Raw genomic sequence first — 20,927 nt, forward strand, 5'->3', positions numbered from 1 at the left:
GGCTTTCTCCGCATCTACTAGCATTAGTGCTGCTGGTTTATCATTCCTGCTTTCTAAATATTCCAAAATATCAATCACATTTCCAATATTATTTTGCATCTTCCTTACCAGGAGAAAGCCCAATTGATCTTCATGAAGGATCTCTTTCAGCGTCTTTTTAAGTCAAAAGTTCTTTTGAAACTGATTTCCCCCTTTAAAAAGACTTAAAAGGGGAAATCAATTTCAAAAGAACTCTTTTTTTTTTTTTTTTTTTTTTGATGTTGCAAGCACCAGCTGGCTTCTTCTGCAAATTGGTGAAGGTGGTTTTTTCTCTCTGAGATTAATCCTGGAGAGGGAATTGTATGTTTGTGTACAACATGGTGAGCGTATTGCCACAGCAGCTTGATTGCTAAAATACCATATGTCTGTATTCATTCATAAGCATACTAACAGGAGCCATACCATTAATTCACACAGGCGGGGGTGAAACGGAATGCTGTGTACAGCATCGCTGTCAGATAAGGTTGTGTGGAGTCTAAGGTCCACTTATAGCTCAGCCCAGAATTCCTACATCCCAGAACTAGTCATTGTGAAAAAAGGAACAATAAGGTGGTACCTCGGATCACATACGCTTCAGGTTACATACGCTTCAGGTTACAGACTCCGCTAACCCAGAAATAGTACCTCGGGTTAAGAACTTTGCTTCAGGATGAGAACAGAAATCGTGCTCCGGCAGCGCGGCGGCAACAGGAGGCCCCATTAGCTAAAGTGGTGCTTCAGGTTAAGAACAGTTTCAGGTTAAGAACAGACCTCCGGAACGAATTAGGTACTTAACCCGAGGTACCACTGTACTTCATTGTTTAGAATTCTGCTTAAATGAAAGAACATGGTACTTGATACAGACCCTGGGAGAGTCCATGGAAAAGAGACTATTTTGCTTAAAAACTTAAGGAAGTGAAGGCAGGTTTTGCCAAACTTTTGAAAAACTAAAAGCGATGTGGGTAGGGTTGCCCAAATCTGGTCTGAAACTAGAAAGAAATCAAATTCTGGACAAAGGAAGCGAAGTGACAGATTGGGTAACGCATGTCAAGCCTGTCTAATGCTAAATTCTGAACATAGAATTTACTTTCTGGTCATGAGACTTGGGCTTGTTAAGGGGAAACATCTGCACTCGCACGCAGGCTGTGATCTGATAAAAATAAGTCACCAAAATGTTCACCAGAAATGAAGACACCACACCAAGCAGCCCTACAGAGCTGAAGAAATGGTCCTTTATGTATTAGAATACAAAGCATATGGCCTAGCAATAGTGTTGAGATTTGAATTCACTGATGGAGATATGGGTAAGGATCACTGGGGTTAAATGGCTATGCTGCGCTATCTGCCTTCTTGCGGATTCTGCTCTAGGTTGCAGAGTCCCGGATGAGCCTGAAGGATTTGGGTGAAGATGGTTGGTGCTATAGAGACACATTTTAGCTGTACAGTGAGAATATCCACAGTGACATCACAAGCAAAGGACAGAAGAGACCAGCAGAGACCGTGCCCTGCCGAATGCCTTGTATCAGATGAGCGTCACACACTGCGCATGCGTTCGTCTCTATGTGCTGCATCTTCTCTGCCTTACCGCCTCGCCATTAGAGCCACTGCTTTCACTCTCTCCCCTCTCCATTACTGAGAAAGAATTTCTTGTTCCAAAGCACCACTTCCTCTTCCCCTTCCTCCCTACTTAGCACTCGGTAAGTCTGGTGTTTTTGGCAAGGCTTCCGCATCACCTGAGGGGTGAAAGAAGAACAGAACGTTAGAGCTGTCTTCTCCACTTCTGACGAAGGATCAAATCACCTTGCCCCAAACTAACCACAGGGTTAGGGTAAAGCCACCAGTTTGGTTTGCACTGGGAGCTGCGCTGCAGGGGGCACCATAACAGTGCTGTAGAACAGAGCACAAGAGGCAGGGGAGGGCACCAGGTGTTAGATTCACACAGGGTGCCGCTGAAATTTGAGAGACCAAAGTTTGCCACTACTAGCCAAGTGGAACTTGGCATCCTTTAGAACTGGTGTGGGGAAGCCTTGGTCCTCCAGATGTTGCTACAACTCCCCTCAATTGCAATGGCAGTTGTAGTTCAGCAACTTCTGGAGGGCTAAAGTTGCCCTGCACATTTTTTAGAAGTTCCTGGAAAGAATAAACATGGGACATAGGAGGAAGTATGTGGCAGAGCCTGGACACTGTCATACCTCATGTTACGTTTGCTTCAGGTTGTGCGTTTTCAGGTTGAGTCCGGAAGTACCGGAAAGGGTTACTTCCAGGTTTCGCCGCTTGTGCATGCACAGACACGCAAAATGATGTCACGCGCATGCGCAGAAGCGGTGAATTGCAACCCGCGCATACACAGATGCGGGGTGCGTTCTTTTCAGGTTGTGAACAGGCCTCCAGAACGGATCCCGTTCGCAACCAGAGGTACCACTGTACTCTGCAAAGACTGAACCAAGATGGGTAACAGAGCTGCTGACTAGTCGGAAATTACTTGCAAAAGAGCAGCTAAGGGCTCCTCCAGATTTCTTGTTGCGCCACACTTTCCAGGCACAGGTCTGAGCTTTAAAGCTCCATGTCCAAGTGGTTTTTGTTTTCCCAGGGGAAACCTGCATTTTACCACTGAATTGGAGCAAGCAGCAATCCATGGAAAATCACATTGATTCAGCAGCAAAAAAAGACTTCCCGCAGGGTGCAAGCCTGGGCAGTGTGCATGGAAATCCTGGGCTGTCTGGATGACAAGACGCCATTCTCGGTCTCTCGGGTGTGCTCCAGAGGAAAGCAGAGCAATACGTTTGGCACCAGCTTGGCTATAGGACTTGCCAGAAGGAGGCGTACAAGGTGCCATCCAAATGTCTTAGGGACGCCACACCGGATTTGTGTAGGGTTTGTTGTTGTTGTTTAGTTGCTTAGTCGTGTCCGCCTCTTCGTGACCCCCTGGACCAGAGCATGCCAGGCCCTCCTGTCTTCCACTGCCTCCCGCAGTTTGGTCAAACTCATGCTGGTAGCTTCAAGAACACTGTCCCACCATCTCGTCCTCTGTCGTCCCCTTCTCCTTGTGCCCTCCATCTTTCCCAGCATCAGGGTCTTTTCCAGGGAGTCTTCTCTTCTCATGAGGTGGCCAAAGTCTTGGAGCCTCAGCTTCAGGATCTGTCCTTTCAGTGAGCGCTCAGGGCTGATTTCCTTCAGAATGGAGAGGTTTGATCTTCTTGCAGTCCATGGGACTCTCAAGAGTCTCCACCAGCACTAGAATTCAAAAGCATCAATTCTTCAGCGATCCGCCTTCTTTATGGTCCAACTCTCACTTCCATACATCACTACTGGGAAAACCATAGCTTTCACGATACAGACCTTTGTTGGCAAGGTGATGTCTCTGCTTTTTACTCCTGAGTTTTTTCTTCTCCCAAAGATATGCTGCAAGGTTTAGGATCACAGTTTTCCTTCTGCCTTCCCAGGCTGACAAGCCCCATCTGCCCCTATAACTGTACCTTTTCTTCTCAGTAAAACGCTGGGGAAATCGCCATGACAGAAACAAGCAAATGCTCAGGCACAGTGCTTGAAAATGCAGACCTGTGCCCAGAAACATGGCACAAAAGGAAGTCTGGATGAGCCCTCAATGCATGATCCAACTAAACAAAGACAGCCTTGTTGCTTTCTACCTCTTTTCTTTTTAGTTGAAAGGAACGGGACGGGGATAAGCTTTGCCTTTCCGTAATGAGGGAGCACTCAACAAACAACTGATTTCTTATACTTAAGCTTCAAGAAGGGAACTTGAAGGTGTCATCTCCCACCTTCTCTCCAGCATGGCTGTCTTTCAGACACTGCTTGCTCTTGAAAGCGCAGTAGGTGGGGTGTTGAACTCCTGTCGAGTCGCAGACCTGGGAAGAAGGAAATGTCAAGGTGGCGGGGGTGACAGGAACAAACCAACGTGATGGGGGCAAGGGACAGATATTCCATTAATACTCACTTCTTTTGGGAAATCTCCTTTTTGGAAGGAGGAATACTCCGTCTTCAACCACAGAGACACCCGATAATCATCACAGCCATGAGCAGCCAAGCGACCACACCAATAGTCTGCTTTCAAGCCTGCATATGTCTCAACCCCAAAATACTCTTCTACCCCTGTGGGGACCTGGTGGTAAAAAATGAGGAGGAGGGAAAGAAGCGGAATCAATGGAACTTGTCCGTAAGTGAAGCTTTCTCTAATATCTGGGCAACCTAAATGTTTGGCTTACCCTGGAATGCATAGCCTGGTGTTGAGCCAAGATCCCTGGGTTGATGTAGGATGTGAATATGCCACCAACACAGTGGGTACGCTTCAGATTGGAGGCTCCTTGGCACTGCTCTGTCTTCAGGGAGCAAAAAGCACACTCAGAGCACATGTCGGCATGGCGTCGGCCAAGGCTATCACACACCTAGGGAGTGACGGAGCAATGAGAAGGACCAAAACATAGCCGCGCCTGCTGGAACAATCTACCTCTCTGTCTTGAAGCATGTGGCAAACCACTGTTGCGGGCGCAGTCCTTCCCAACAGGTCGGTCCTTCTGTTCAGAGTGCGGCGCCTTGCCTACCCTGCAACGTTCCTCAGATGAAAATAGGGACAAATGTCTGGCGGCTTCTCCTCCTCCTCACCCACTCTCCAGCAGCCACTAGGAGCTGCCCAAGAGAGGAGGCTGGCAGTGGCAGCCATAGAAAGCCCATGAGATTCTCCTTCACAGCTGCCACTGCTGTTGCTTGGGACAAGCGCTGGCTCATCCTTCTCTCTGAGCTCAGTGGCAGCACCATGGGCAGGGGAAACAGGGACATTTTGGGATCAAGTCAAAAGCCAGGATGGCTTTCGTGATTCCAGGACTGTCCCTGGAAAAAAGGGGCGCTTGGAGGATATGCCCTTGTAACTGAGGTAAAGGTAAAGGGAGTCCTGACCATTAGGTCCAGTCGTGACCGATTCTGGGGTCGCGGCGCTCATCTCACTTTATTGGCCGAGGGAGCTGGCGTACAGCTTCCGGGTCATGTGGCCAGCATGACAAAGCCGCTTCTGGCGAACCAGAGCAGCGCATGGAAACGCCGTTTACCTTCCCGCCGGAGCGGTACCTATTTATCTACTTGCACTTTGACGTGCTTTCAAACTGCTAGGCTGGCAGGAGCAGGGACCGAGAAACGGGAGATCACCCCGTCGCGGGGATTTGAACCGCCGACCTTCTGATCGGCAAGTCCTAGGCTCTGTGGTTTAACTGGATCCAAAAATTGATTTGCTGCTAGGCCAGGTTCAAGGTACTTGTGTGAATTCTCAAAGGCCTAAATAACTTGGGCGTCAGTTGTCTGATTCCTGTGTTCCACTTCAGTCACTGAGATCTTCTGATGGGACACTTCTGGTGGTGCCACACGCCCCTGAGCCCTGCTTGACCATCACTAGAGACTGATCCTTTCGTGTGCTGAGCCCTGCCCTGTGGAACTGCTTATTCTTCCCTCAGAAGTTTTTTGAAACCTTTGTATAGACAGGCATTTACCACATGAATGTTCTTTTTGTTGTTGTTATGTTTTGTATGGACGATCTATTTTTTATTTTATTTTTATATGTTGCATTCTGCTTTGCTGCATTCATTTTAAAATGAAAGTGAAGATTATAAATTCACAAATAAAGTTCTGCCTCCCCTCCTCCTCTTATCAAGACCTCTTACTAGCTCAGAAGGTGGCACCGAAATTTAAGGTGGGCTTGGAGATCTCCCAGTTTATCAACTGCTGGGCTCTGCCGCGAGAAGGTATGAAACTGGCATCCAGCAGGGAGCTTACCAAATCCCCAAAGCCAAAGGTTTTTGACTCCATTTGTTTCCAGGCCTTGCTAACAGCTGAGGATATGCAAATGTCTTGCAGCACTGCATAGCAGAGAATCACCAGAGCTTCTTCCTTGTCAAGAGCTAAGAGGCTAAGGCAACAAAGGAGAAACGGAGAGAAGGCAATTGTGAGAAGGAGGGCGGCCATTTTGATCTCCCAACCCCCTCACAATATCTCTTAGAGGCAGCTCCGATACCTGGGTGCTCCTCAGCCCAAGAAGAAACCGCTGAAAATGGCAGCCTTCTATGTCAATCCCCGCCCCCTTCTCACTGTAACTAATTAAGGAAACATGGGACTAAGATGACTCATGTGTGGGGAAATGCATGCTGCACTATCTAAGTAGATAGAGGAAGGGGAAGTTGATATCCAACTGCCATTTTCAGTGGCAAACCCGTATCTACTCTCATGCCTTATTTGAGCCTCAGAAGAGGTCCTTATTTACCATATTTTTCGCTCTATAAGACGCACCAGACCACAAGACGCACCTAGTTTTTGGAGGAGGAAAACAAGAAAAAAAATATTCTGAATCTCAGAAGCCAGAACAGCAAGAAGGATTGTTGCAGTGAAAGCAGCAATCCCTCTTGCTGTTCTGGCTTCTGGGATAGATGTGCAGCCTGCATTCGCTCCACAAGACGCACACACATTTCCCCTTACTTTTTAGGAGGGGAAAAGTGAGTCTTATAGAGCAAAAAATACGGTAAATCCACAGGACAAGTGCCCCTATGGCGTAATGCAGAGCCTCACAAAATAGTTTTCACTGGGTCCCATAAAGGAAGAAACCTATACAGTGGTGCCTCGCAAGACGAAATTAATCCGTTCCGCGAGTCTCTTCGTCTAGCGGTTTTTTCGTCTTGCGAAGCAACCCTATTAGCGGCTTAGCGGATTAGCACTATTAGCGGTTTAGCGGCTATTAAAGGCTTAGCGGCTTAGCGGCTAAAAGGCTATTAGCGGCTTAGCGGCTTAGAAAAAGGGGGGGAGCGAAAAAAATCTCAAGACTCGCAAGACATTTTCGTCTTGCGAAGCAAGCCCATAGGGAAATTCGTCCTGCGAAGCGCATCGAAAAACGGAAAACCCTTTCGTCTAGCGGGTTTTTCGTCTTGCGAGGCATTCGTCTTGCGGGGCACCACTGTACTTTGGAGGAACCCATAAATGGTTATCCACAGAGAGTCCTATTACCATACCACCACATTGATGGGCCGCCAGAATATGTGCATGTTTTTTTCAATTACAAACAAGTAATCAAGTGATGCCTTGTTTTTTGTGAATGGGCCATCATGGATGGTGACTGGCAAAAAGAGAGAAATGCCCGTACAATTGGAAAATTAGCAAAAGAAGTTGACAGTTTTAAAATAGATCTTACATAAGACTGAATATGCAGTTGTTTAGGTTAATAAATAACTGATGCTAACATATAGGACTGGATTTTACTAACCCGGACTAAGGATTCCTACTAGCACAATGGGGATTTCCTCCCTTCCCCCCTCTCTGAAATCCACTCTGAAATCTGCCTGGAGAATGCTGCAGAACAGTGTGTGGGATGTGGAGACAGGAGAACATTCCATTTGGCAAGCAGAAATCTTTGCCCTGATGGAATGATCATCTTAGTGCAATACTGAATGCCAACCACAGACATTGCTTTTGAAAAATTCACAACATGCTCTTTAAGCTCTACCTACAGCTGCCAGAAAATCTAATTGTGCTCTATGGTTTTGCAATGCCTTATCTGAAAGTGTGGAACTGCCAAAGACTTGGGATACTTTAACACTCTACCAGGATATACCAGCAAACTCTTGGGTCCCAACAAATGTGCAGATATGAAATCCTGACAAACGTCTTTTTTTGTTTGTTTGTTTTTTAAGGAGAAATGTATGACCAGGGGAAAGGAAGAGGAGGGGTTCTGGAGTAAAGACGAGGCAGGTGAGGAGAACATTAGTCCCCTGTCCTAGTTCCAGATCCAGGGTTTGGAGGACCCTTGGGTAACATGTCCCCCATCTTTGTGGGTCTCCCTTCTCCTCACTAAGGCACCACAACCTACTCCTTTGCCTTGTTCTTCTGGGCCCAACTCCCAGGGTAGGAGGAAGGCAGGAGGGAAATGGAGACCACTGCTCTTCACTTTGCTCTTCTCATTGCTTGCATTTTTTGAGAAGGTAGCTAAACAGGTGACAATAATGAACAGGATGCTTGCCCCCTGTAGGGCTGTGAGCATCAACTAGCACCTGACAACACCTACAAGTACTGATTCCTTTCTCCCCATCGCTCCTGTGCTCAACATCACCTGAGGATGTGCTCCCCCCCCCCATTTCTTTATTTGAAACTTCGCTCAACCTGTTATTCGTTCATTCAAACCACATTTCTTTCCACATTCATGGCTTTTCGTCTGCGTTTCAACTTTTTGTCGTCGCTGCTGCTGCTTCCTGGGTCGGCGGCAACAGAGCTGATTTGGGGAAGCTGCCATTATAATTTCCCAGAATGCTCTGAGAATTGCATCATTGGGGGACATTTGGGGGGATAGTGGAAAAGGCAAGTTCCATTAGCACCAACCCCTTCTCTCCAAATGACACGATGTTCCAAGAAGTCTACGAAAAAGAAGTGGAAGTCCCCAAAATGAGCTGCTGCCACTCTTAGGGGAAAGATAAAGTCCCAGCCCTCAAATGGGTATAAATGGGATGACAACGAACCAATTTGTACCTATTAATTACTCAGGACAAATCATTCCATTGCATCTAAAACATCAACCGAAGTTTAATTCTTTGCTCATTATGAAACAGATACGCACCCTTAGAATCCACTCTTTCCTGATGTAGCTGCTCTTTCTCTCTTCTTAAAAGTGAGTGGATTTGGTCTTCCGTGTTTTTTACTTGGTTTTAGAGTGTGTGGGCTTGTGGCTATTTGTAACATGGCCGTCACAATGGATAAATAACTGAGGAACTGCTAGACTGGCCCAAACTGGGAGCTGAAGCGTTGCATCAATGTCAATAATTTTGTATACCTTTGGGTAAGTTGTTTTTAAAGGAGTAAGGATATGGAGAGCCAACGATTTCCCTCATAAAACAAAGCAATGCAGCTGTCGCTCATCCACACACTGATTTAGCACTCATAGGGTGCTAGGCCCTGTACAAAATAAAGCGTGTATGCAATTCCTGACCAGAAAGCACCTTACATTCAACAATTAAGAGGAACATGGATTGGTGATGTAGGAGATCTGGGAAGGAGGCAGCAGGGAGTAAACTGAGAGCAGAGGAATGATGGGGGTGACTCAGTTGTATGGCTTTGCAGTGTGCCAGAATATCCAAACCCTGTACATTGTCTGTTGGGGTGACTATGTTGACCGAGTTGAAGAAGCATGTCTTGAAAATAAACTTTAGGACTTTCCACATTATTTGTCCTCAATGCACTTTTTATTTTCTACTTATAACTTTAGTCCACACAAGCATTTTGGAAATATAGAAATATATATTTAGTCAATATAATGAGGGGAAACGAAAGGGAGGAGCCAGTGGGAGCTGACAACAAAGGTGTCCCATCGCTAGGCATCTTCCTCCAGGCCCTGCCGCCTGTGCTTTGGGGGCCTGTTTTCCTCAGCAAACGTTACTACTTTTGGACTGGGAGCAAGACTTGCCCTTACCTCCCCTTGGAACCGGACCCTTCCTGGCTAGTCAGCATATTCAGGTCTCCTTCTCTGCCTCCTTCCTTTGATCCTTTGTAAGGCTGCGCGTTCTCGGCATTCAGGGACTGCTCCAGGGAGAAGGCCATGCCGATCAGGCGGTGGATGCTCTTGTGGAGCTGCTGGTTTGAGAGCCCCTTGGTGACTGACGGCTCTTCAGTTTCGGAGGCAGCCATTTCGGTGGTGGACACGGCTTCCGCAGTGGCCGCAACGAGCACGGCACTCACGTAGTCCGGCGTGCTGGAGGGAGTTGAGAAGGAGCGTTCCCTGGCCACGGGCTCCTGGCCTGAGACGGCAAAGGAATATTTCAAAATGGCGTCGATGTTGGAGCGGAGGCGGGCGTCGCGGGAGGGTGTGGCACTATGGTCTATTGGCGCCATGTTACGCAACTGGCTTGGGGATGGAGAAACGGCATTGACTTCGTCTTGATCCTCGTACTCGTCTTCATGTCTGTGCATGTGTTCGTACTCATGTTCATGCTCATGCTCATGTTCATGCCGGTGTTCATGTTCGTGCTCATGTTCATGCCGGTGTTCATGTTCGTGCTCATGTTCATGCCCGTGTTCATGTTCGTGCTCATGTTCATGCCCATGTTCATGCTCATGTTCGTGCTCATGTTCATGTTCGTGAACCTCATGTTCGTGAACCTCGTGTTCGTGTTCATCCTCATCCTCTTCAAACTCTGGGCACAGTATCCGCTATCCAGGGTGGGGGTGGAGGAAGAAGAAAATTTGGGAAAACGTGACCAAGTTGTCTTGGGTGAAGAGTCCTCTCTCCCACGCCCCCATGTAAAAGAGGACTGTCTACATTTCTCATCAGACCTAGTTCATTACCTGGTATTAGTATTAGTACAGTGGTACCTCAGGTTAAGAACTTAATTCATTCTGGAAGTCCATTCTTAACCTGAAACTGTTCTTAACCTGAGGGACCACTTTAGCTAATGGGGCCTCCTGCTGCTGCCGCGCGAATTCTGTTCTCATCCTGAAGCAAAGTTCTTAACCCGAGGTACTATTTCTGGGTTAGCGGAGTCTGTGACCTGAAGCGTCTGTAACCCGAGGCACCACTGTATTAGTATTATTAGTATTAGTATTAGTATTAGTATTAGTATTAGTATTAGTATTAGTATTCTAGGCCGCCAGTCTGACTGGGTGGCTTCCAACAAATTAAAACATCAAACATGGTAAAATATCAAACATTTAAAAACTTCCCTAAACAGGGCTGCCTTCAGATGTCTTCTAAAAGACAGATAGTTGTTTTTTCCCCCCCTTGACATCTGACCGGAGGGTGTTCCACAGGGAAGGCCACTACAAAATAGGCCCTCTGCCTGGTTCCTTGTGGATTCATGTCTTGCAGTGAGGGAACTGCCAGTAGGTCCTTGGTGCTGGACTTTAGTGTCCAGGCTGGACTATGGGGGTCCTTCAGGTATACAGGGATTTCCCAATTTCCACATTCCTCCCATTAAAAAAGAAGGGGGAAAAGGACTTCCCCTCTTGAAAGACCATAACCACAGTGAAGGTCTATTTTCTGCTGCTATTCCAAGCAGACCTGGCTCCCTGGTGCGGTTAAGTCCAGCTGTATTTATTTCATATGCCGCTTCTATGCCAAAATAAGAGGTCTTCTGCATGATGTCTGTGGTTTAGGGGGAAATGGAATCTTTCCACCTCACCTGGGATGGAAAAACATATAGGGTAGGACTACTGCTTACACCAGTGATGGCCAAACTTAGCCCTCCAGCTGTTTTGGGACTACAATTCCCATCATCCCTGACCACTGGTCCTGTTAGCAAGGGATGATGGGAGCTGAAATCCCAAAACAGCTTGAGTGCCAAGTTTGGCTATCACTGGATTACAACAAAACAACACCACCACAAACTGGCTTATAAGTATAAAAACAAATTTACTAGAATAATAGCTAGAATAGAGATAGACTTGTAACCATTCAAGCAACAAATATACTAAGGTGCCATCTGCAAAACAAAGCCTGGAGATACTGTAAACATGGAGTGGATAAATGTACAACTGTATCTTAACAAGTTACATGTGCAGTATACGTTATACAGACTGGATAAATGAACCGTTCAACAAGTAGCGTAAGTCCAATCACAGAATGGCAACCCCGTGCCGCCACAATGGCAAGGGTAGCACACTGGAGAATATGAAAAAGTTTTTCAAAGCTGTTTTTCAAAGATTGAACTGGATGAGATGTTCTTCAATGGGTCTTGAGTTGGAAACACAAAGCCGTATGCATGGATCAATCACAGGAAGGCAATTCAAAGCCACCACCCTGGTGAGAATAGCGCAAGTGGGCAAAAGGAGATCTGTTCTCCGGATATATTACAGGTTTCGCTGCACGCTTCATCAGTCTGAAAAGCCGGTCATACAAAACGGTTTATAACGTTTATTGCACATGTAACTTGTTAAGATGCAGTTGTACACTTATCTACTCCATGTTTACAGTATCTCCAGGCTTTGTTTTGCACATGGCACCTTAGTATGTTTGTTGCTTCTTGAATGGTTACAAGTCTATCTCTATTCTAGCTATTATTCTAGCAAATTTGATTTATACTTATAAGCCACTTTGTTGTTTTGTTGCATTATTATTACTGTCACCACATTTGATACTTTGTACATATACAACACTGGATTGCACAATAGGGTCTCACCCCCTCCCCCTCTCCACAGGCACCCCCTGAAATTGGCTGACAGGGTTGTCAGGAGGAGCCCCAGAACAGTGTGCAAGGGGATGTGGGGGAAGCATCACGTCTGATAAGCTGGAATGCTCTGAACCATCAATTTACCATGATGTGGAATTCCTCGTATTATTTTAAAGAGAGGCTTGAAAGAAGCATCGCTTCCCCTGGCATGCAGACCTATTTGTTTTGTTGCCTCTTCTAAAAGAATTCCAGCAGTATTATGTACTGAGTTGATTAGGATCCAAAATGCAGCAGTCTGATTGGTCCTAGAACAATAGGATCCAAAATGCAGCAGTCTGATTGGTCCTAGAACAATGCAGCAGTATGACTGGTCCACAGGAGCCACCCAATCCAGCTCCAGGTGGAAGTGAATCCACAACCTGATTGGCCTACAGGAGAAGCCCGGAATTAGCCAATCACGGGCAGCCCATTGTGTAAATAATGTATATAAAGCAGATATTGTGGGGGAACTTTGATTCCTCCTCACCACTATGAGCTGAATAAAGAGCATGAAATCCACTCTCGACTCCGAGTATATTTCAGGCAGGTTTTCCAAATAATATTAAATCTTCAAAACCCGATTACCGGGGGCAAAAGGAAAGGGAGAACATGCACGCAAAGAGCAATGTTCTGTCTTGAAACAACCCTAATTTAATACATTATCTGAAAAGAAAAGGTATCACCCGTCTCCTGCTTGAAAGCAGATCAACCGCTCCTAAGGAAGATGAGGCAGGGCCAGGAATAAAAAAGCATTGGGAAGCTACATTCACTGTTGCTTCTCTGGGCACGCAGGTTTTGCAAGTTTTGGAAGCACCACAAAAGAAACTGCAAAACCTGCTGGGCCAAGAGGCCACGGTGAAATGATCCTATCCACCACAGGCAGTGGAATTGGGGATGTCTGGTTGTGTTAACAGCACAACCCCTTCTCTGCATTCGTTCCTCAGTCCTTCCAGCCTGGAGCCAAGGCAATATTAAAGTCCTGCTTGCTGCAGCAGATATAAAGGAGCGGAAAAAGAAAAGGCAGGAAAGTGTAGCAATTGCATAATCCCCCTATAAATTAAAATTTCAGCAGCTGGTAAGAGCATGAGTAGTTCAGGGATTTTTTTTTTTAATTATAAGTTGTGTGCCCTTGCTTCTCAGTTTGACCCTTCTACATGGTTTTGTATGTTTTGTGGTATTTTATGCATTGTGACTTGCCATTATCTTTACCGATTGCAGTTTAGTGATTCTTTATTGTAATTGTTAAGTGTAATTTTTATTTGCTGATATTTCATTTTACTGTTTACTCTTACATTCTGGCGAATTATTGAATACTGCTTTACAGTTGTACCTTGGAAGTCAAACAGAAGTCCGTTTGACTTCCAAAACGTTCGCAAACCAAAGCACGACTTCTGATTGGCTGCAGGAAGCTCCTGCAGCCAATCAGAAGCTGCAGAAGCCCCATCGGACGCTCAGCTTCCAAAAATAGTTCGCAAACCGGAACAGCCACTTCCAAGTTTGCATTGTTCAGGAGCCAAAACGTTCGACTCACAAGGCGTTCGAAAACCAAGGTACGACTGTATTTGATATAAGTTGTTTATTTTAAAGTTGTGTTTTTATTATGACTTTTTTTGTATTGGATCAGATTGTTAATAGGTGTGCGATCTTTGCTGTCTATTTTGTTGTTTCTTCAGGTTGTAAACCGCCTTGGATATGGTAATATAGAAAGGTGGTACAGTATACAAATTAAAAGTGGGGGGGAAATGAGTGAAATATGCCTGCCCATCCAAACATTTGCCCTAAGATCTGAGCAAAGGCAAGGGACTCGTAAGAAAATACACCTTCTATAATGTAACAAACTCCTGACAGCCATGATTTCTGAATAGCGTATTTAAGGCAGAAGTTTCTTGGCCTGTGCACTGGGTGCCCCTTGTTGTCAAGGCTGCAAAATGGAGGAAGACTGATACAGTGGTACCTCGGTCCTTGTACTTAATCCGTTCCGGGAATCCGTTTGACTCCCGAAACGGTTCAAAAACCAAGGCGCAGCGTCTGATTGGCTGCAGGAGCTTCCTGCACTCAATCTGAAGCCGCATTGGGCGTTCGGCTTCTGAAAAACGTTTGCAAACCAGAACACTCACTTCCGGGTTTGCGGGGTTCGGGAGCAGATTTGTTTGGGAGCCAAGCCATTTGAGTACCAAAGTACAGTGACTGTTGTTGTTGTTTAGTCGTTTAGTCGTGTCTGCCTCTTTGTGACCCCCTGGACCAGAGCACGCCAGGCACTCCTGTCTTCCACTGCCTCCCGCAGTTTGGTCAGACTCATGTTTGTAGCTTCGAGAACAGTGGTACCTCGGGTTAAGTACTTAATTCGTTCTGGAGGTCTGTTCTTAACCTGAAACTGTTCTTAACCTGAAGCACCACTTTAGCTAATGGGACCTCCTGCTGCCGCTGCGCTGCCGGAGCACGATTTCTGTTCTCATCCTGAAGCAAAGTTCTTAACCCGAGGTAATATTTCTGGGTTAGCTGAGTCTGTGACCTGAAGCGTATGTAACCTGAAGCGTATGTAACCCGAGGTACCACTGTACCACTATATAGCATTGTGCTATCAGGTCTCAGTGTAACTCCACCTCTCAAGGCAAGCTGCTGGGTCCTTGCGAAAGCATCAGTAAGACTGTGGCCTGGTTTGTGTGGCACCCTGCCTCGCCCCAGCCATCTCGGCTTGCCCGTCCACTCTCAGTCTGCATTTTTGTTCCAGATCTGCTCTGGGCATCTTCTCATGTAGGACCTTGTCCGGTATCTCTATCTGTGCCTCTGCACTAACCCTCCTGAAATCCTCCAGTTATGTGGGAAGGTGAAGGGTAACCTATTAAGGGAGCTTAACAATATCCACATGCCTCAACCTTCTGCCAAATCACTCAGAATTTCGTATTCTTCTAAAAACAGGAGCTCTATTGAAGCGGGCAGACATACTTCTCTCCTCCTCACCTTGACGTAGAATCTCCGGTTTGAACACCGAAACTGTGCAAATAGACAAAAAGTCTCAAAACGTATGACGTGAGGAAGATCTGCACAGATGGGACCTGGAAGCAGAAGGCGAAAATCTTACCATGGGAAGGAAGAACGAAAAGTATCATATCCTCCAGCATTGTTCAGAAGTAAACAAATGCACCAGTTGTTGAACTGAGCTATACGCTTATGTTCTCTAATGACTGAGGGGCCTGTGACAGTATATTGCCAAACAACGAACTACCTTTGGCCAATTTCTTTTCCCCCAATCCCTTAAAGCTGGGAGGAGAATTTTTACATTGTTTTGCTTCCAAAGCACAAGACATTCAGAATTGCATCGAATTATCGTTGCAGACTAATGAAAGCCCGTTCCCCTTCCCATGTAAATCCAGATTAATAGTTACAGTTGTGGTTTGGGGAATCAAAGCAGGGAAAGGGCACAATCCACTCCAAGGTACTCCTGGGCAAGGCTTGCACAGGTCTGTTTCTGGGTGAATTGTGTCCTCCCTGAACAGAACGGCAGTAAAGGTGAGCCGATGAAAACGCCTAGAGCATCTTCTGTTTCTTCTCTTAGGCCTTCATCTAGTAGGCTGAGTGTGGATCCACAAGTGGGTCTTGGCCCGACCTAAGGAGGGTTGCTTCCCTGGCAAAGCCACCATTGTATTTTAATTTTTGAAGAGAAATAGAAAAATAAGAGGCGCATGGAGAGAGAAGGAAAGGGAGATGGGGCATGTCTAGCAATATACCGTATTTTTCGCTCTATAGGACGCACCCGACCATAGGACGCACCTTGTTTTAGAGGGGGAGAACTAGAAAAAAAAAATCTCCCCCTCTCTGCTCAGCGCCCCTTCAGTGAAGCAGCAGGAGAAACGGAACCCCTTCCATTTCTCCTCCCACTTGGCTGAAGGGGCGCTGCGCAGCTCTCCCTCTCTGCTGAAGCCAGGAGACTCTTGCTCTCCTGGCTTCAGCAAAAGGAACCCAAAGCCTTCAGAGCGCAGCGCAAGTTCCCGCTGTGCTCCGGAGGCTTCAGGTGGCTATCCCTGAAGGCTGGAGAGCGAGAGGGGTCGGTGCACAGAGGGAGCGCTCCCTCTGTGCTTCGGAGGCTTTGCGTTGCTATCGCTGAAGCCAAGGAGCCTGCATTTGCTCCATAGGACGCACACACATTTCCCCTTAATTTTTGGAGGGGAAAAAGTGCGTCCTATAGAGTGAAAAATACGGTATATCTTTTGTTTGTTCTATATTCGCTGATTGCGATAGCTATGCTCCTTTTGTGAACTGTAGTTTGCTAGATAATAATAGTAATAATAATAATAATAATAATAATAATAATAATAATAATAATTTTATTATTTATACCTTGCCCATCTGGCTGGGTTTCCCCAGCCACTCTGGGCAGCTCCCAATAGAATATTAAAAACACGATAAAACATCAAACGTTAAAGACTTCCCAAAACAGGACTGCCCTTCAGATATCTTCTAAAAGTCAGATAGTTGTTTATTTCCTTGACATCTGCAGATACTAAAAAGTATTTTTGCTACAGATACTAAAAAGTATTTATTAGCCACCTCTCTGCCCCATCCTGACAGAACTACAATTCCAAGGGTTCCCCAGGGTTAAGAAATACTGTAAACCCTGCATTTCGCCAGTGTAGATATGCCTTGTGAAAGAAGAAATTATAAAGTTTTGTTTAAAAAAAAATTCAAAAGTTGGTTCTATGCTGAAAATTGGTTTTAAAGGTTGGCCTGAAGTCTGAAAAAGTTGAGGATGGTTGCACAGACATTTACAGGCCATATTTAGAGAGATCTGTAGATTTACAGACTGCAGAAAAGGCTGTTGTTGGCGGGAATCATATATTGAAGAAAGTGCAACCAGAGTCTCTCACCACAAAAGGGTTCTGGTGGGAATCTGAGGCGTGAACCAGTGATCTGCACATACCATCTGGGATCTCGCCATGGTTCTCATACTGATCCAGCTGTAGGATTTTAGGATCCTGGCAACCTTTGCTATGTCGGATCTGACACACCACGCTTGCCTTCCACTTGGGCCTCATGGACGCAAAAAAGTCCAGGTACTCGTCAGTCGTGAGGGGGCTGCCTGGTTGGTAGGACAAAGTCCTCGGGATCAACTGTGCCAGGAAGATTAGGAACCCTGAAGGAGAAGTTATCCGTCTGTCAGATTTTTATCGCTTATAGCCAATGGCTGTTACAACACATGTTACAAAACAAAACACATGTTATAAAAAGTCCAAGAGGAAATTAATTTACTACAAAGAAAAGGAGAACAAGGAGATGTTTTAAGAATTTTAAGGTCTCAAATATAGAATAGATATTCATAAATGCACATATATCTAAATATATGAACCATGTGTCTGAAATAGTACAGGAGAGCAATACTGGAGCCATTTTGACTCTCCTAATGACCTCAAATATTCCTCTGCAGTAAGGGCGGCAAATGGGGAAATCCTTCCCATTGTCTTTTTGCTTGCAAATCCTGTCTTTAAGGGCGTATTTGTGCATGAATAGGGTGAGCCTTTGACCTGGATTCAAGAACTAAAGTATTAACCACCACAAAAGAATAGCCAGGCTGCCCAGGTAATGCAATCAGTGACTGTTATCAGGTATCCTGGAAGACAGGATTTCTGCTGTAGACCACCTCTTTCTGTGATGTATGTATGATGTTTTGGGGGGTGGTCTTGGGCTACAGGGTGGGCAATTTAAAAAGTCTATAAAAGGGCTTGAGCACCATTGTTCAGGGTTCTCTTCCCTCTTGTGTGTGATGAGTGGGGACTCTGTTGCAACAGTTCCTTTAATAAAGGTCAGGCTTACTAGCCGCTTTGTTTCTCAATATTCTCTGGTTGGCCCCTGTTATTTTCTCCTACCGATAGGGAACCCACTTAAGGACTCTCTACGGGCTCTGGAATACCCCATAATGGAAAGGGAGAAGTTTTTTCTTATAACAGCATGTTATAAAAAGTCCAATAGGAAATTAAGTTACTACAAAGATAAGGAGTAAAGGTAAAGGTAAAGGGACCCCTGACCATTAGGTCCAGTCATGGATGACTCTGGGGTTGCGGCGTTCATCTCCCTTTATTGGCCGAGGGAGCCGGCATACAGGTCATGTGCGGCGTACAGGTCATGTGGCCAGCATGACTAAGCCGCTTCTGACGAACCAGAGCAGCGCACGGAAATGCCGTTGACTTTCCCGCCGGAGCGGTACCTATTTATCTACTTGCGCTTGATGTGCTTTCGAACTGCTAGGTTGGCAGGAGCAGGGACAGAGCAACGGGAGCTCACCCCGTCGTGAGGATTCGAACCGCCGACCTTCTGATTGGCAAGTGCTAGGCTCTGTGGTTTAACCCACAGCGCCACCTGCGTCCCTTTTAAAAGATAAGGAGTACAAGGAGACAAAAGCAACACATGATCAGGCTATTCTGTGACCCCCTCAACTGCACTCAGATCAATGGGTCCTTTGTAAAGCATTAACTGCCAATACCACAGCAAAAACAACAGTCTCTAAAATACTTCCACACAATAAAAACAAAAAAAAAACCCCAAAACCACCCTTCTGCAGTTGAAAGGCCAAGAGAGAAGCACAATAAGTCATCCGTCTGACTTTCAGGCTAAATCTTACGCACATTTTCACTGTTGAACACAGTGAAACGTACACCTGAGTAAAAATACATAAGATTACACTGTCATGCACTTGTTATAAAAGATGGTGTTCCTTCACCCAATATTGAATACAGACACTTCTACGTAGATTCCCTCACAATAGCACAGGCCGCAGTAGTTCATTACTGAGCGACCAGAAAGTAGAAGGGGGCCACCTATTGTCCAAAACAGAGATGCAAAATTTGCTGAACTTTTCTCTGCCACCAAGCTTGTGCAGGCAAATAAATAAAATGTGTTTCTGTAATCGTTGATGGTCTCCAATTTTTTTTACATTGCTTTTATTGCCTATAGATGCTGTTGTTGCAAGCTTTTTTCTGTTTTTTAAACATGTAGTTGCATATAAATATTTTTTGTAAATAAAATTACTGAATATTACTGAACCACTGCACCCAAAGCTTGTTAAATACAGTGGAACCTCGGTTTTCGAACATAATCCGTTCCGGAAGACTGTTCGACTTCCGAAATGTTCGGAAACCGAGGATCAATGGGCTGGCTGCAAAGTTAATGGGAAACAATGAAAAACATGCCTCGGAAGCCGTACAACTTCTGAGGCGCATTCAAAAATGGAAGCAATTACTTCCGGGTTTTCAGTGTTCAGATTCCGAATTGTTTGGCTTCCGAGACACTCAAAAACTGAGGTTCTACTGACTGACTTATCAAACCTAAACTTTTTATTTACCAATGAATATCTCTTAAGAAGGAGGGATGCGGGTGGCACTGTGGGTTAAACCACAGAGCCAAGGACTTGCCAATCAGGTCAGTGGTTCGAATCCCCACGACGGAATGAGCTCCCGTTGCTCAGTCCCTGCTCCTGCCAACCTAGCAGTTCGAAAGCACATCAAGTGCAAGTAGATAAATAGGTACCGCTCTGGCGGGAAGGTAAATGGCATTTCCGTACGCTGCTCTGGTTCACCAGAAGCGGCTTAGTCATGCTGGCCACATGACCCGGAAGCTGTACGCCGGCTCCCTCGGCCAATAAAGCGAGATGAGCACCGCAACCCCAGAGTCGGTCATGACTGGACCCAATGGTCAGGGGTCCCTTTACTTTTACCTCTTAAGAAACAATGACAGCAACACCCAATTTCGCAATTCATTGCGAAGGAATAGTTCATAAGAGACTTCTTAACTCACCCACCCACCCCAAATGTCCAGGTTTCTTCAAATCCAGACCAAGCAGAATAAGTTAAAATCACAGTGGGATCAGATCGATGGACTAAGGCCCATGTTGACTTTTATGTCTGACTTCCACGTTAAAAGGAGCTGTCAGAAAAGAGCACCAGCCAGAATATACAACCAAGCCAGTCAGGAGCAATGGCAGTTATAGGCCATATGGAGCCAAAGATGACCAGAAGCCAGAAATCCAGCCAGGCTTCCTCTTGGATAAATGGAGAGGTCGGTCACTCACCCACCAGACAGGCCCATCGTAGCACCTTGAGCCTCAACATTGCCGTTCTGCATCAGGCTCACCCCATTTCAAAGGCCAACAAGGCCAGAAGCTGTTGGAATGAGAACACAATGACCTCACAGTTGAAGCCATTGCAGGAGAGCAACAAGAGAAAGAATCTAGGTGGACTAAGGAGGGTTGGGCAGGGGATGGGGAGGACAGGAAAGTGATTTTACATGTGGCAGCCTGAATATGAGGCAAGATAACACACCAGGTTCTATCTGTCATTGAAAGCAGTCGAGTGGGAAGCAAACTTCTAAATAATGGGCCACAATTTGATAGAAAAATGAATGGGAGCAGATGAGGAACATAGAGATGTTCTTCAAGTCTGGTTCATTCAAGTGGGGTTTACACAGTAGATGCTTGTGCACGTTAATTACCATATTTTTCGCTCTATAAGACGCACCAGACCACAAGACGCACCTAGTTTTTGGCGGAGGAAAACAAGAAAAAAAAATATTCTGAATCTCAGAAGCCAGAACAGCAAGAGGGATCACTGCACAGTGAAAGCAGCAATCCCTCTTGCTGTTCTGGCTTCTGGGATAGCTGCGCAGCCTGCATTCGCTCCATAAGACGCACACACATTTCCCCTTACTTTTTAGGAGGGAAAAAGTGAGTCTTATAGAGCAAAAAAT

The 20,927-nt window shown here is 45.8% G+C and overlaps 1 protein-coding gene across 3 annotated transcripts; it reads right to left on the bottom strand.

Moving 5' to 3' along the window:
• Window positions 1–1,257: 1,257 nt before the first annotated feature.
• Window positions 1,258–20,351, bottom strand: ACRBP (acrosin binding protein). Of its 3 annotated transcripts, none has more exons than XM_080987155.1 (9): window positions 20,258–20,341; window positions 17,113–17,325; window positions 15,156–15,250; window positions 9,464–10,200; window positions 5,797–5,929; window positions 4,242–4,421; window positions 3,974–4,138; window positions 3,798–3,884; window positions 1,260–1,751 (listed from the first exon to the last, which is right to left on the bottom strand). In XM_080987155.1, exons 1-9 carry the CDS (start codon window positions 20,304–20,306, stop codon window positions 1,629–1,631), a joined length of 1,782 nt encoding a protein of 593 aa, XP_080843281.1. In that variant the 5' UTR covers window positions 20,307–20,341; the 3' UTR covers window positions 1,260–1,628. The 3 variants fall into 3 exon arrangements, with proteins under 3 accessions (XP_080843283.1, XP_080843281.1, XP_080843282.1); XM_080987156.1 differs by having other exon boundaries at window positions 1,261–1,751; window positions 20,254–20,351; XM_080987157.1 differs by lacking the exon at window positions 17,113–17,325 and having other exon boundaries at window positions 1,258–1,751; window positions 20,254–20,331.
• Between the last annotated feature and the right edge of the window lie 576 nt (window positions 20,352–20,927).

The sequence above is a fragment of the Podarcis pityusensis genome (genome assembly GCF_964106645.2).
Source record: "Podarcis pityusensis genome assembly, chromosome: 17".
In the NCBI taxonomy this organism is placed as follows: Eukaryota; Metazoa; Chordata; class Lepidosauria; order Squamata; family Lacertidae; genus Podarcis; species Podarcis pityusensis.

Coding starts and splice junctions, on each gene's coding strand:
- ACRBP (XM_080987155.1), bottom strand. CDS start 20,306: ATGCAGAACGGCAATGTTGAGGCTCAAGGTGCTACGATGGGCCTGTCT. Junction 4,139..4,241: donor ACCAGGCTATGCATTCCAGG/GTAAGCCAAACA, acceptor TTTTACCACCAG/GTCCCCACAGGGGTAGAAGA. Junction 3,885..3,973: donor AAGGAGATTTCCCAAAAGAA/GTGAGTATTAAT, acceptor CCTTCTTCCCAG/GTCTGCGACTCGACAGGAGT.